Genomic DNA, 13,166 nt, shown 5'->3' with positions numbered 1-13,166 from the left:
AGATAGTTTCCTGCTGAGTGTTTCCAGAATCACCTTCCTCTAATGTTACTCACCCCTAGTGGATCTAAGAGATATCAGATTCCAGGACTTGGCAACAACTTCCCAAGTAGCACATGCCAAGAAGTCTCCCCACCTCCCCTATGTGAAGGGCAAGCCACATGGCTGCTGTGTGAGAAGGACTTGGAGGAGGATGCTTCAGAAAGAGCGCAGACCCCGGGAAGGCTCTCAGAATATATTAATCTGTGACTTACTGCAGTCTCGCAGCGCTGAGCTTCCGGATGCCTCGTGTTTCCTTAAGAGTTCAGCGCACTTCACCATCGATTAAGGAGACGAAATGTCGGTGGGGCCCCTCTAACATGCCACCTTCAGGAAGAGGATGAGTAGCTCAGAAGTGCAACTTCTCCCTGGAAATGACCATTTCAAGTGTCACCACGATAAATGTGTCAAAAGGAGAAATTGCCCGTTTATTTTTAAAACAAAAAAAATCTCTTGAGGGGCTTCTGTAGGCCTGAGGAGGAATAGTTTGATGTCAGGTTGGTTCCACGCTTAACCATAAAGCAGTTTTTCCATTTAGGAACCACAACCTTGTTGACAGCCGCTTAAATAGTGCACCACATACTACATGCCCCAGTATTACATTGCAACATCAGCGTAGAGTAGGGTCGTAAATCTAGTGCAGCAGCAGGAGACCATTATCCTGTGACAAAGTTCCCTTCTGTTATTACTGCTTCTTAATATGAGGTCTCTTTGTTCAATTATCATGTAATAGATTGCTGTAGCAACCACAAGTTACTAGCACTTTCCAAATACAAGAGAAGACGCAGTTCCTGCCTCAAATTGCTTACAATCTGAAAAGACAAAGGCAGATGAAGGGGGTGGGAAAGGGCTATAACACACAAGCAAAGTGACTGGGGTGATAAGCACGTTGCTTATTAGTTATTTGTTTCTTTTTGTTTGTTAAGTTAAAAACTCTAAATTCCCCTCCCTTCCCCACTCTCCCAAGCACTAAATTGCTGCTTCTCCGTGTGTGCCATAACAATAGTATCCACTGTCATTGAATGAACTTCCATGCAGCGTTTGAGTCAAGAGCACTTTTAGTTTATGTGCTACCAAAAACAAGAAAATCCCGTCCTAGGTATTTTACAGCAGCATAAGAAGAAAATAAATATGTTTTTGATTAATCACCATCAGATATGGTCACTGTTATGTACTGACTTGAGAGAGGGCGATGGATATTTCATTGTTATACCGGCATCTGATATTGCATTTGAGAGCATCCATTAAAAGCAAATTCCTCAGTATTACATATTTCTTTATACAAATCAATGAAGAGGACATGGGATTGAAAAGCCCCTGGGAAGAGGATGGCATCCTTCATGCACTGGGACCAGATGAGCGTTTTTCTGCACATTTTGGAAGAAACAGTTTCAGCACTGAAATCACTTCTGATTAGCTTTCATCCAATTTTCAGCTTTTACACACGAGATGATCTTTAAAATGTCTGCCTTCCAATCTTGCACTCAGATCCTTTGTTAGTGAATCTGAGTTGAAGCAATACATGTCTGCAGCATGAATAAAAAATAATGTATTCCAACTGGAACCGTCTTTCCTGACACTGTTTTAGACACATGCGTGCACACCCAAACATACACACATCAGTATGTGTGCAATGTATATATGTACATGCATATATAGGTGGGGCTGGTAGCACCACCTACTGTTAAGGTTGCCTAATACTATATAGCATATAGGCAGTGTATATGATGTATATTACACCACAAAAAATACGTTAAAAGCAAATAAAGGCTGCAAACTCTAGCACTCAAAAATTAGGAAATGTCCGAATTAACTATGCCTCTGTATTCTTAATTGGGTTCCTATATATGTATGCCAGACATCACACAGGAAGTCTGTGAAGAGTGCCCAGCTCTCCTGGGTTCCATCAGTGCCTTAACCACAAAAAAGCATCCTTCTAATTCTGTTCTTGCACCATCCACTCAGTGAACTGAACGAGGCAGGGACCATGTAGAACAAATGTGATCGTGTAACTAAAGATTGTATCATAATACATCCTTACTAAGGGGGAAATTAAGATTGCATGGGCAACCTTGATTCTCCATTTTTCACTTTAGAGGGCTTGACTTTGCCATTTGAATGATCTTTTAGCATAATTTTTATATCATATTTCATATTTTGTAAGTGAAAAGCCAGAAATTTCATCCTGGGAAACCATATTGACTCCTGCATGATCTTTAGATCTGTGGGGCTGCTAAATATGCTCAGTGCACATGAATGTCTGTGGGCTGGAACACCTTCTCAATTCTATTCACTTTACTGGAGGTTTTGCGTGTGCAAGGACTTCAGGACCAGGACCAGTGTCTCCCAGATTGATCCTTTTCAAAAGTGTAAAGAGAAATGATCCCATTCTTAGACTATGCATTCAACCTAGAGCAAGTATGGTTTGTAAATTATAATCCTAAGGAAAGAAAAAGCATGATACAAAACCTCTTTTTCGCCTTTCTGGTACTACTGGGGTAGGGTGACCAGATGTCCCAATTTTATAAGGACAGTCCCGAGTTTGGGGTCTTTTTCTTATATAGGCTTCTATTACCCCCCACCCCCGTCCCGATTTTTCATACTTGCTGTCTGGTCACCCTATACTGAGGCCACAGTTATTTGAGCTCTCACTGCCCAGTGTGGTAATACTGCGGGACTGCAACAGCTATCAAGGCCGAGAGACCAGACATAGTAAGATAAAAAAGATCAGGGAGTGGACAGACATGACACAACGGGACATGCTAGGCAGCCGCCTTCAGGGTGTGCAGAAATGTGTATGAACTCAATGGTAAAAACATTATTTACTCTTTTGCATTTGACTGTAATAAAATACTCATTTGTAATTGGATGGTTATCTTCCAATCCAGCCGGAGTAAGGGGCAGCGCAGGGACCAGATTGTGACTGGACCTTGAACAGCTTAATCTCCCTTCCAGGCTGACTCAGCTGGACTGGCCAACTTATTGGGAGCATGCGGGTGGACCTCTGCCAAATCCCTGTCCATCTGAGCCGGGAAGGGCATAGCAGCCCAGCAGGGGCTGCTCATCCCTTTGCACAGATATACGGGTGCACATAGCCCACAAAGGGAAGAAAGGGGGCTCCTTATAGCTCCTTGCCCCCTGGCAGGCATGCAGCTGGGCTCACAAGTGAGTCCTTGGTCATTTACATTACTTGACTATAATACGCGATGCCACGATGGAAACACGTGGCAAAAAACAACTGAAAATCTCCTCTGGACATCAGCATATTTACTGTTGTAAAGTTGTTGTTGTTTTGAAAGCAGAGTTAAATGTATTCAAATCTGTTCTAACTGAAATTAACTTTGACTTGTTTGATGAGGGATTTGGGTTTCATGCAGGAGGTTAGTAAGTATTTTATTTCAGTACTTTCCTCCCTTGCCCACATTTTTCTTTCATTTGAAAATATTTTTCTCACTTGATAATTTTAGCTGGTTCCAGTTTGGTCCTTGGGGGCCATTGGGGAATTGGCCTGCATGAGATAGGGCTGTATTTCTGTGTCAGTTCTACAAACAGCACACCAGATTCTCCTCAGACTTATGCTCCTTGCAACCTATTGACTTCATACTAAGGCAGGGGTTCTCAAACTGGGGGTCAGGACCCCTCAGGGGGTCACAAGGATACTACATGGGGGGTCACGAGCTGTCAGCCTCCACCCCAAACCCTGCTTTGCCTCCAGAATTTATAATGGTGTTAAATATATAAAAAGTGTTTTTAATTTAAAGGGGGAGGAGGGTCGCACTCACAGAGGGGTCACCAGTACAAAAGTTTGAGAACCACTGTACTAAGGTTTCATGAGTGTCATTCTGAGCTGAAAATTAGCCCAGCACAATACAGCTAGAGTAAAACGATTATTCTTATGGTGGAGAGAGACTAATTATCAACAGTTGTTAAAGTCTGGCAAGCTCCATTTAGTGATGCTGAGTCTCACAATACATAGTGTTTTTCTCAAAGCCCCAATTCATGGAGAATTTCAGCATTCGTTTGAAAAGGAAAATTAAGTTTCTAGCCCTCAAGGTTGCAGAGGAAAGCTTGAAAACATGAGTCTTAAAGACTCAAAAGTAGAAGGCAAAGAAAAAGAACCCAAAATTTAGGATTTCTGAAATTGTGATTTTTAAACTAATCTCATGATTTTGGGGGGCCTAACTCATGATTTTTTAACATTTGGAATTTGCAGTGTTGGGAGGCTTCCTTATACTGAATTAATTTTTCAGATTCTGTTCTCATTCACACATGGGTTAACAGTGTGGAATGACTCCATTGATTTCACACCAGTGTCATCCAGAGCAGACCTCCTCCCGCTGACTCCATGACACTTACTCCTACCATGAAGATTTTCCCCATGTATTTCAATGAAATAGACAAAATCTCACTCATTCAGATTGCCACAGCTTGACAGCCCTGATGGCCGTGAATCAAAGGGTGATTGAAAAGGCACCTGTCTCTGAAACAGGTCTCTGGCTAGGGCAGATGGGTAGCATAGAACCCTGTTGGGATTCTGTTTTTTGTAGTAGATTTGCTCCATTGACAGGGCTGTCCTCCTTTGGCATGCACCAGGAACACAGACCTCTCTGAACCATGAGAGAGAGGCTATCTTTACTACCCCTAACCCACTCTCTCAGATACCATGGCAATGAGCATGTACAAATACCTAGCAAGGTTCAGATCCATCCCCCCACACACACTTCCCCAAAATTTGAGGGTGTTCAGATCTAGGGGTTTATTTGGGTCAAATTTCTCTTCCACCCCCCCACCCTCCCTCCCCTCTTGGCAGCAGCACCTCAGTGAGAAACCTGCTTTTCCTGAATACTGTATTTTAAGGCCCCATCCCTGTTCCTTGTAACAAAGCAACACAGCCCAGTGGAGACACGGGCGATCTGCAGAGGGTGAGATGTAGCAATGCCAGACAGCACCCGGTTTTGCTTTATTAATTATTATTCATTGTTTGGTCCTTTCAGGCATATAAGAGGAAAACAGAAGCCGCGAAGAAGGAGTATCTAAAGGCTCTGGCAGCCTACAGGGCCAGCTTGGTTTCCAAGGTAACAGACAATGTGTTTCATACATGAGTCTCTATGGATGTGGCAATGACGAATTAGCTGGAACTCCTGGAAATCTCTGGGGAGGAGCAAGTTTATAAGAAATACACTGTAACCGTGCTATCAAAACTAATATCAGTGTTAAATACCTTCTGGAGGAGCTAAATGAAATGCTCTGCAGCACGACTTGAGCGTACACAATGCAGTGTGGGTGCCAATTTTTTTTCCTTAACACACCAAAATAAGATCTCATTTATTATGGCACATTGCAGTGTTTGAAGGCAGGACTGCCATGATCCCTCACTGCAGTTGGATTGCTCTGTAACCACACTGAGTAATAACTGATTTGCAGCTTTAGATAGGTTTCCGTTTTGTCTTGGTTCCCCCCCCCCCCGCCCCCATCAGAGGGGGGCTGAATTGTCTGCGCTATGTTATCATCGCTCAAAGGTGAGATGTTATTTGAATTCCATTACCTGGTTCTGTTGCTCACTTACACCATTCCGGAGCATGGTGCTTGGATTCTTTACACCACTCTTGCAATTGGCATCCAGGTGATAGGCTGACGAGCAAAAGGATTTGCAATATATAGGCATTTTGCAAAAGACACTAAAGACAATGGGCCAGATCCTCAGCTGGTATAAAGTGGGGCAGAAATGTCCATGGATTTACACCACCTGAGGATCTGCTCCAGTAGTTTTATAATTCTTTGGAGGTTTTGTCCCTTCCATGCCCCAACAGGAGACTTTCTTATGCATTTCAGCTTAGGGGACTCTCAGTACGTTAATTCATGGCCTTACATGGGAGTGTGCAGGACAGAAGTAACGCCCAAGCCCAGTGCCCCCCTCACTTGCCAGTGTCTCCTGGAATGGTAGAGTGAGCCATACACCCTCCTCAGCACATCTGTCTGAGCGCCCGGGGCATTGGTCAGGACACTGTTTGCCTTCCAAAGTAAGAGGAAGGAAGAACCTTGGGCTGGATTTAATTCCTGAGAGAGGAGAAAGGAACTGATCCGTAAGGTTCCTACACACGACCTACGGATGTGAATGTATTCCCCAATTTCCACTCCTGGCTCAGCACTGATCCGCTTGCTGTTTGCCATCTGTGTCCTTATCGGCAGGTGCCACGGCAGTCAATGGGCATCTCTGCCCATGGGGAGGAGGGAACATGTCTGCTGACTTTGTCCGCCTCCCAGTGGGCTACCTTCTCATATCCCGGGCTCTTTCTCCTGCCCCCCAAATCAAGAGGGGCCATGAGCAGTGAAGAGAGTGATGCTCATGACTCCTGGAAAAGGCTGGGGTGGCAAGGTGAGCCCTAAGCTGTCCTGGACTGGGCTCAGTAGCCAGACAGGAGCCACATTCACTGAGCTGTGGGTTCAGCCCTCCTGGTGGCTCCGGCTATGAGTCGAGCGCCCTGAGCAGTGTAAATACCTAGTCTCATAGACTCATAGACTTTAAGACTCATAGATTTTAAGGTCAGAAGGGACCATTATGATCATCTAGTCTGACCTCCCACATCTAGTCTGACCTCCATCTAGTCACTCTATTGGCCTCGGTGGTATTACTGTGAATTCACACTGCTGTTAGTGAAAGCACACTGGGCACATCCGGACTAGCGGGGAGGAGACTCTGGCTGTGTGAGTGAGCAATAGCAACTCCTTCTGGAGGGCACAGGTTCATACTGTCATGGGGAGAACTCTGAAGGAGCAGCACAGCCATCTGATAGTGTTACAGGGTTCTGAGGTGGTTGTTTATATTGGCTCCCTGGGCAGAGAAGGTTTTAGTTTCCCCTCCCCTGAGTCTGTCCTCTCCAGACCATGCTCCAGGTCCCCCTTAATTCCCACTTTTCTCCCCCCACCCCTCCCACCCCCAGCCAGCCCTGTCTTTCTTTCCTTTCCTTCCAACCTATCTTCCCCATTTCTCTCTCTGCATCACTCGGGTGGGGAGGTTGCCTTCTGCCCACCTCACTCCCCGTACAGCTACTCTGGGGTGGTCTCCCATGGTGTGGAGGGCAATCGGCTTCTTCCTGCACCAGAACTCCCCCCATGATGCCCCTTGGCCTATCCAGCTTAGTCCTCAAGTAGCACCTGTTGGCCTCGATGCCCGGAAGCACCCAGTGCCTCCCCTCCTCTCTCTTGATGTGGCCTGGGTGCCGTAGTAGACTCGGGGTGCAGTTCCAGATGCTAGCTGAGTGGAGTTAGAGGCAACATCAATGGAAGTGGAGGGCGGGGGCAGAGGATCAACCCTCCGGACACCGCCAGGTAGTGTTAGTTCTGGGTTGTGACTTACCAGGTCACTGCACAATATGGGACGTGACAGGAGCTCAGATACCACAGTGGTAGGTTCCATAGAAACAACATAGATTCTCTTTGTCCTGGATCTGGGAGGAAGGGAGTTATATGCAGGCAGCAGATTCTCTAGACCATTATTATAGGGGAAAGTGCCTGTATTTTGTCATTGGAATTGTGCTAATCTCTCCTCCCCGCTCCTCTGTGCTTACTCTTCTCTTCCATTTGGGTTTGTACACAGCGCAGTGGTAGGGAGAGTTTACTTTGGTGTAATCTAATGGATAGGTCTGCAGTTCAGACAGACCTTCTAAATGGAAACAGAAGTCTGCAGTGCATTTAAGAAGGTGAGAAGGGTGCTGTTTCCCCATGCCAGGTTAGGAGAAAAGGTTAAAAGCAAATGTGAATGAATTCCTAGAAAATGGGAAAGTGTACCATCCCAAACAATGAAGAAATAAATAGCTAATTAGTGCCATAACAGCTGTGAGCTGGGTAAATAACACATGGCAACAGCAATAGTAAAAAAATAAAAACAACCTCCTCTGCTATAGAGGATTAATCCAATTCAGAGGAAAAAGGATGGAGAGAGAATGGATCTGCCACTTTCAATTCTGGAAGTGTATGAATGTCACTCACAGTGAGGTCCCAGGTGGTGCTTGGCAGTTCTCTCCCCCTCTCTCCCAATTGCAGTAGTATGTGACTATCCACTGCATGGCAATGGAACTAGGTGTAGCTGTTGTCCCTTTCCTGCAGAGGGCGCCATCACAGTGACGGACCAAACTAAGCTTCTGCCCGTGCTGAAGGGGTGGTGGGAGGGGACCAAATATACGTTTTCCTTTAAGAATTGGGACTGCTCTCAATGACATGGGTGCCTGGCATGGAAAACTGTTAAAGTTGCATGGGCTGACAGCCCCTGGAGTGAAACTATGTTAGGCTGGGAGCTTAGTGATGTCAGCCCGTCATTAATATTGTGCACAATTATACTTAATGTTAAAAATAAACCCACATGGCTTAAACTGGAATGTAATTACAAGCGGAGTAACTACACATGTCATGCTGTGCAGTGAGCGCTGAGGCACCTTGCCTTAGAGTTAACCAAGCCACACTTGAAGGTTAAGAGCTGTGGCAAAAAGGTCAAAAAGGAAATAATCTAAGTCCCTTTCATTGGTTTAAGTGCTTAAAAAGATTCATAACCGCTCTGAATGTTTTTAGTACGAGCTTGCCTGGCTATTTTGATATTGGAATTCTGTTTGTGCTGCCTTTAATACAGTGGAGCAGTATCTCGGTGCATACAGCAAGAAAGCAATAATCACTGTTGTGTGCGGGAGGGGTTAGAGAGAGCAGGAGTTTTAAAGGGTGAGTTTCATATTTAAATAAATGTGGAAATGAGAGCATTTAGAGGCAAAAATATTTCCTGTGTCTGTATGTTCCTTAGAAACTTGCCTGTTGTTTCAGAGAAGTAAATAAGTATTTGCAGTTAGATAAACTTAGTATTTGCTGTATGCAAGTAAGCATAGGGAGGTCCAAGGGGATATTGCGGGTGGGGCCCAATTCTGCTCCAGATAGAGTCTACACACACTGCATTGTCCCAGCTGACCTTCCTACTAGGGCTTATTGGTAAGTCAAATCACAAGGCAGTGTTGCCTAGTGAATAGAGCCCTGGGTTCTAGCCCTTGTTATGTCACTGGCCTGCTGGGTGACCTTGGGCAAATCATTTCACCTCCCTGTGCATCTGTTTCCCCATCTGTAAAATGGGGTAATAATACTCCCTCCTTTGTAAAGTGCTGTAAGATCTGCTGATGCTAGTATTACTATATTATTAAGAAAATGTAGATTTCAGCCTAGCTTTCTCTTTGAGCACAGCTGCTGCTAGAGTTTCCCTGCAGGAACCATCTTTCCCAGCCTAGTTCCCTCTGCCCCATAGATCCCCTCCAACCCCATTTCTATCCTGATTGGAGCTAACAAGATCCATCTGACAGTGGGAGATGGCAGTAATTCATCTGACTCTTTATGCAGGGCTCTAGCACTCCTGTACCGGGCCCTAGCCAGTGCAGTCCTGTTACGTGCAGATACTGAGACTAGATTGTTTATTTTATGTAAGATTCCCATGCCTGTAAGAACCACCACTGGACTTCTGCAGTTACTGAGGGTGTGGACATGTCCAACTTTTGTGTATGTGTTTATGGGTTTGATCATTCACCATTTGAAGTTAATTGCAAAACTCCAGTCAGTGGTGCAGAATCCTATGTGTCTCTGTGTGTCTGTGAGAATATTAGGGCCTTTTCCCTCCCAGCCCAGTTTCTCCTCCTTGGTCCTGCACCGAAGTATTAAGTCTTAGTTAATTGCATCACAGTCAGTTACCATGGAAAATAATGTGATGTCCCAAATCCAGCATCCTGATTGATCTGTGGGATCAAAGTGGAGGATGCGATGGGCAGCAAGAGAACAGAGCCGTTGTACAAACACACACACTGCAGCATTCGTAACTGTCAGGGTCAGAGCAGCTGAAAAGTGACTGTTTGTGAGGGGCAGTTTTGATTCAAGTTCTGCCTGGCCTAACAGCCTCTCACTAAGTCTGCCTAAAAAGAACAGGAGTACTTGTGGCACCTTAGAGACTAACAAATTTATTAGAGCATGCTCTAATAAATTTGTTAGTCTCTAAGGGCTGGTCCACACTAACCCCCCAGTTCGAACTTAGATACGCAACTTCAGCTACGTGAATAACGTAGCTAAAGTCAAAGTATCTTAATTCGAGCTACAAGGTACTTACCGTGGGTCCACACGCGGCAGGCAGGCTCCCCCGTCGACTCCGTGTACTCCTCTCGCAGAGCAGGAGTACCGGTGTCGACGGCGAGCACTTCCGGGATCGATTTATCGCGTCTAGACAAGACGCGATAAATCGATCCCAGAAGATTGATTGCTTACCACTGAACCCAGAGGTAAGTATAGACATACCTTAAGGTGCCACAAGTACTCCTGTTCTTTTTGCGGATACAGACTAACGCAGCTGCTACTCTGAAATAAGTCTGCCCAGAGCAACTCACAGGATCTTTCCCTGAACCGACCACAGGCAGTGACATAAGGCAGTTAACTTAGCAACTGAGGGCAGTGGAGCACTAGCAGGGCTTGTGAAGGGTTTATGTGCAGCAGTGGTTGGGTGTGGGTGGGGTGGGGTGGGGTGGGGTGGGGCGGGAGAGGCTTGAGGTTATGGCAGAAGTACTGGGAGTGTGCCTGAGGTGTGAGATGTTAGTGCTGTTTGTGTTACTGCGGCAGAAGCAGCTGTTGAGCTCAATCCTGAGAAGTAGTGAGAACCCACATTTGCTGGGACAGAATAACAGTCTTTTCCAAGGAACAAAATGTACTGAAGTTATTGCTATAATATGCTGCTCTTTACAGGGAGATGGGTGTGGGCAGTTAATGGGGGCGGGGGAGGGGGGAGGAGGGAAGGGAGATTTTCTTAATTTCAGTTAATCCAAAGGTCACCTGTCTACAGAAGGGCAACTCTGTGTTGAGTGAAAGTCAGATTAGGCAGTGCTCCCTCTTTCTCTGGCAGGAAGAAACTGTTAGTTACATTATAAAGCCCTCATGAAAAACCCTGCTTATCCAAGCCAAAAAATATCCCATGTATTCCTCTTTGTTCCAAAATGAGGCCATTCCTGCATTGTACTTTATGAAGCCCTGTCAGGATTGCAGGAATTCACACGATTAAGAAGTCAGCATGTTATATTTTTTTTAATTGGAAAAGAAAGTGATTCTATCACCCATCTCTCTGGGTCTAAAAGTGAACTGCAGACAGGCACCAGTTCTGAGGAGTTTGCCTTCCTTGTGCTCTAGTCGCTTCGGAGTCCACTGCTGAGTACTGGGCTTGATTTTCCTGGCTTTGGATATTGCTGCCAGTCTGGTTTTACAGGCCTGCTGGCTTGAGTTGGGTGGATGGGAGGAGAAACAAAGGAAAGGAAGGTGTTACCTGTGCACCTTTGTATTGGAGGAGGGATAGCTCAGTGGTTTGAGCATTGGCCTGCTAAACCCAGGGTTTTGAGTTCAATCCTTGAGTGGGCCACTTAGGGATCTGGGCAAAAATCAGTACTTGGTCCTGCTAGTGAAGGCAGGGGGCTGGACTCGATGACCTTTCAAGGTCCCTTCCAGTTCTAGGAGAGAGGATATCTCCATTGTGGATCCTGCAGAGGAGACGAGAATCAGCATGGAGGGATTTTAACAGGAAGGATTCAGTGACATGCTGAGAGCAGTGGGTGATGGTGCCGGTCTGAGAGGGCTGGGGGTATAAGGTGGGGAAGAGAGCCAGGGAAACTAAAATGACTTTTGCTGCAAGATTTTAGGGAACAAAACTGTGGGGAGCACAATTGAGTGAGTGTGAGCCACGTGGTAACTGTGTGTGTGTATATAGTGTTTAAAACTGTGTCTGCGCTTGTTGTTATTACCTTATTATGAATTATTTGTACTACCATGGCAGCTAGGTGCCCTAGTCATGAACCTGGACCCATTGCGCCAGGTGCTGTACAAACACAGAACAATCATGAGCACTGTCCTCAGTGTGGGAGAGGTGGAGGCCGAGTGCCTGTGAGGGAACAGGCAAAGGTGGATGATGATGTTTTCTTCATTTAAAGAACTCCTTTTTCATTTGACCTCTGTTTTGTTTTCTTGCAGGGCTCTGCCGATCAGGGTGAGACGAAAAGCGCCCAACCCAACCAACCTTCCAAAATGATACCACCAAAACAGCCCATGTATACGATGCCACCACAGGCCTCATCGCCTTATCCTGGCTTAGGCTCATTCCTGTCCCCATCAGATCTGCAGAGTTACCGGGGACACCCTCACCCCAGCCTCTCCCGAACCCTCAGTTCCAAACCCATGTTGCCCAGCATCAGTGCCTCGCCACCTCCTTCTTTCCAAATCAGCCCTCCTCTCCATCAGCAGCTGTCTTTGCATCACCCACAGAGCTCCCTCCTCAACCAGTCACTCAGCATGCAGCAGGTCCCACAGCAATCCATCTTGTCTCCTTCCATGGCACTACAGGTACAGCCCCCAATGAACGCTTCACCTCCAGGGCAGCAGGTGAGTGGCCTGGATCCTGAATACCAGTCTAAAAGGGAACACATTTTTAAAGCAAGATCTGCTATGCATCAGAGACTGTACTCTCAGCTTAAGTTTCTCGTGTTACTGGTGGAGCCTATTACTAATAATGATTTTCCAGGTCATGACAGTACTAATGTGGCACTTTGGGCAAAGATGTCACTCTAAGAGAGTATTCCATTGTCAACTCCCCTAGCCCTGAGACTCTCCTGTAGATGGCTGCTGGCTCTGTTACCTCCCAGCTCTGTTGTTTGTCTGACATTTTAGGGTGGGAGTTTGAAAAGGGAGTAAGCGGCTTGGGAGCATAAATCCTGTTGACTTTCATTGTATGTCTCCATGATCTGCCATTCACAACCCGGCTGCAATGTAGACATGCCTTTAGACTCCCATAGCAGTCAAGGATGTACCAGGTTTAAGTTCTTGTAAGACAAGCTGTCCCCTAGTTGTCCACTGGGCTTCAGGTGAATTTAGCAGGGTGGAGTGGAGCTTTCTGTTCATCTGACACAGTGCCCTGGATAATCAGGCAAAGAAAGCATGTGTGACAGCACTGAAATAAAGGATGAAAGCTCCTGGGATAACAATAGAGGTGAATGTAGGATTTTTTTTTTCCAAAGGTTAGCATGTGGGAAGAGAAAATAACTTAAAAATGCAGAGGGAAAATCAAGCGTTTAATGGAATATGATTGA

General features: G+C 45.8%; 1 protein-coding gene across 3 annotated transcripts in view; it reads left to right on the top strand.

Moving 5' to 3' along the window:
• TOX2 (TOX high mobility group box family member 2) overlaps positions 1 to 13,166 on the top strand; it is a 264,355-nt gene that overhangs the window by 239,067 nt on the left and 12,122 nt on the right. For all 3 annotated transcript variants that reach the window (XM_054046244.1, XM_054046242.1, XM_054046243.1), the window contains 2 exons: positions 5,031 to 5,111; positions 12,055 to 12,462. In XM_054046244.1, coding sequence (XP_053902219.1) covers positions 5,031 to 5,111; positions 12,055 to 12,462 — 489 coding nt within the window. The remainder of the gene's footprint in view (positions 1 to 5,030; positions 5,112 to 12,054; positions 12,463 to 13,166) is intronic.

This window comes from Malaclemys terrapin, chromosome 12 (assembly GCF_027887155.1).
Source record: "Malaclemys terrapin pileata isolate rMalTer1 chromosome 12, rMalTer1.hap1, whole genome shotgun sequence".
Taxonomy (NCBI): Eukaryota; Metazoa; Chordata; order Testudines; family Emydidae; genus Malaclemys; species Malaclemys terrapin.
The sequence above is the reverse complement of the archived record's forward strand: the minus strand, read 5'-3'. Positions and strand labels throughout refer to the sequence as shown.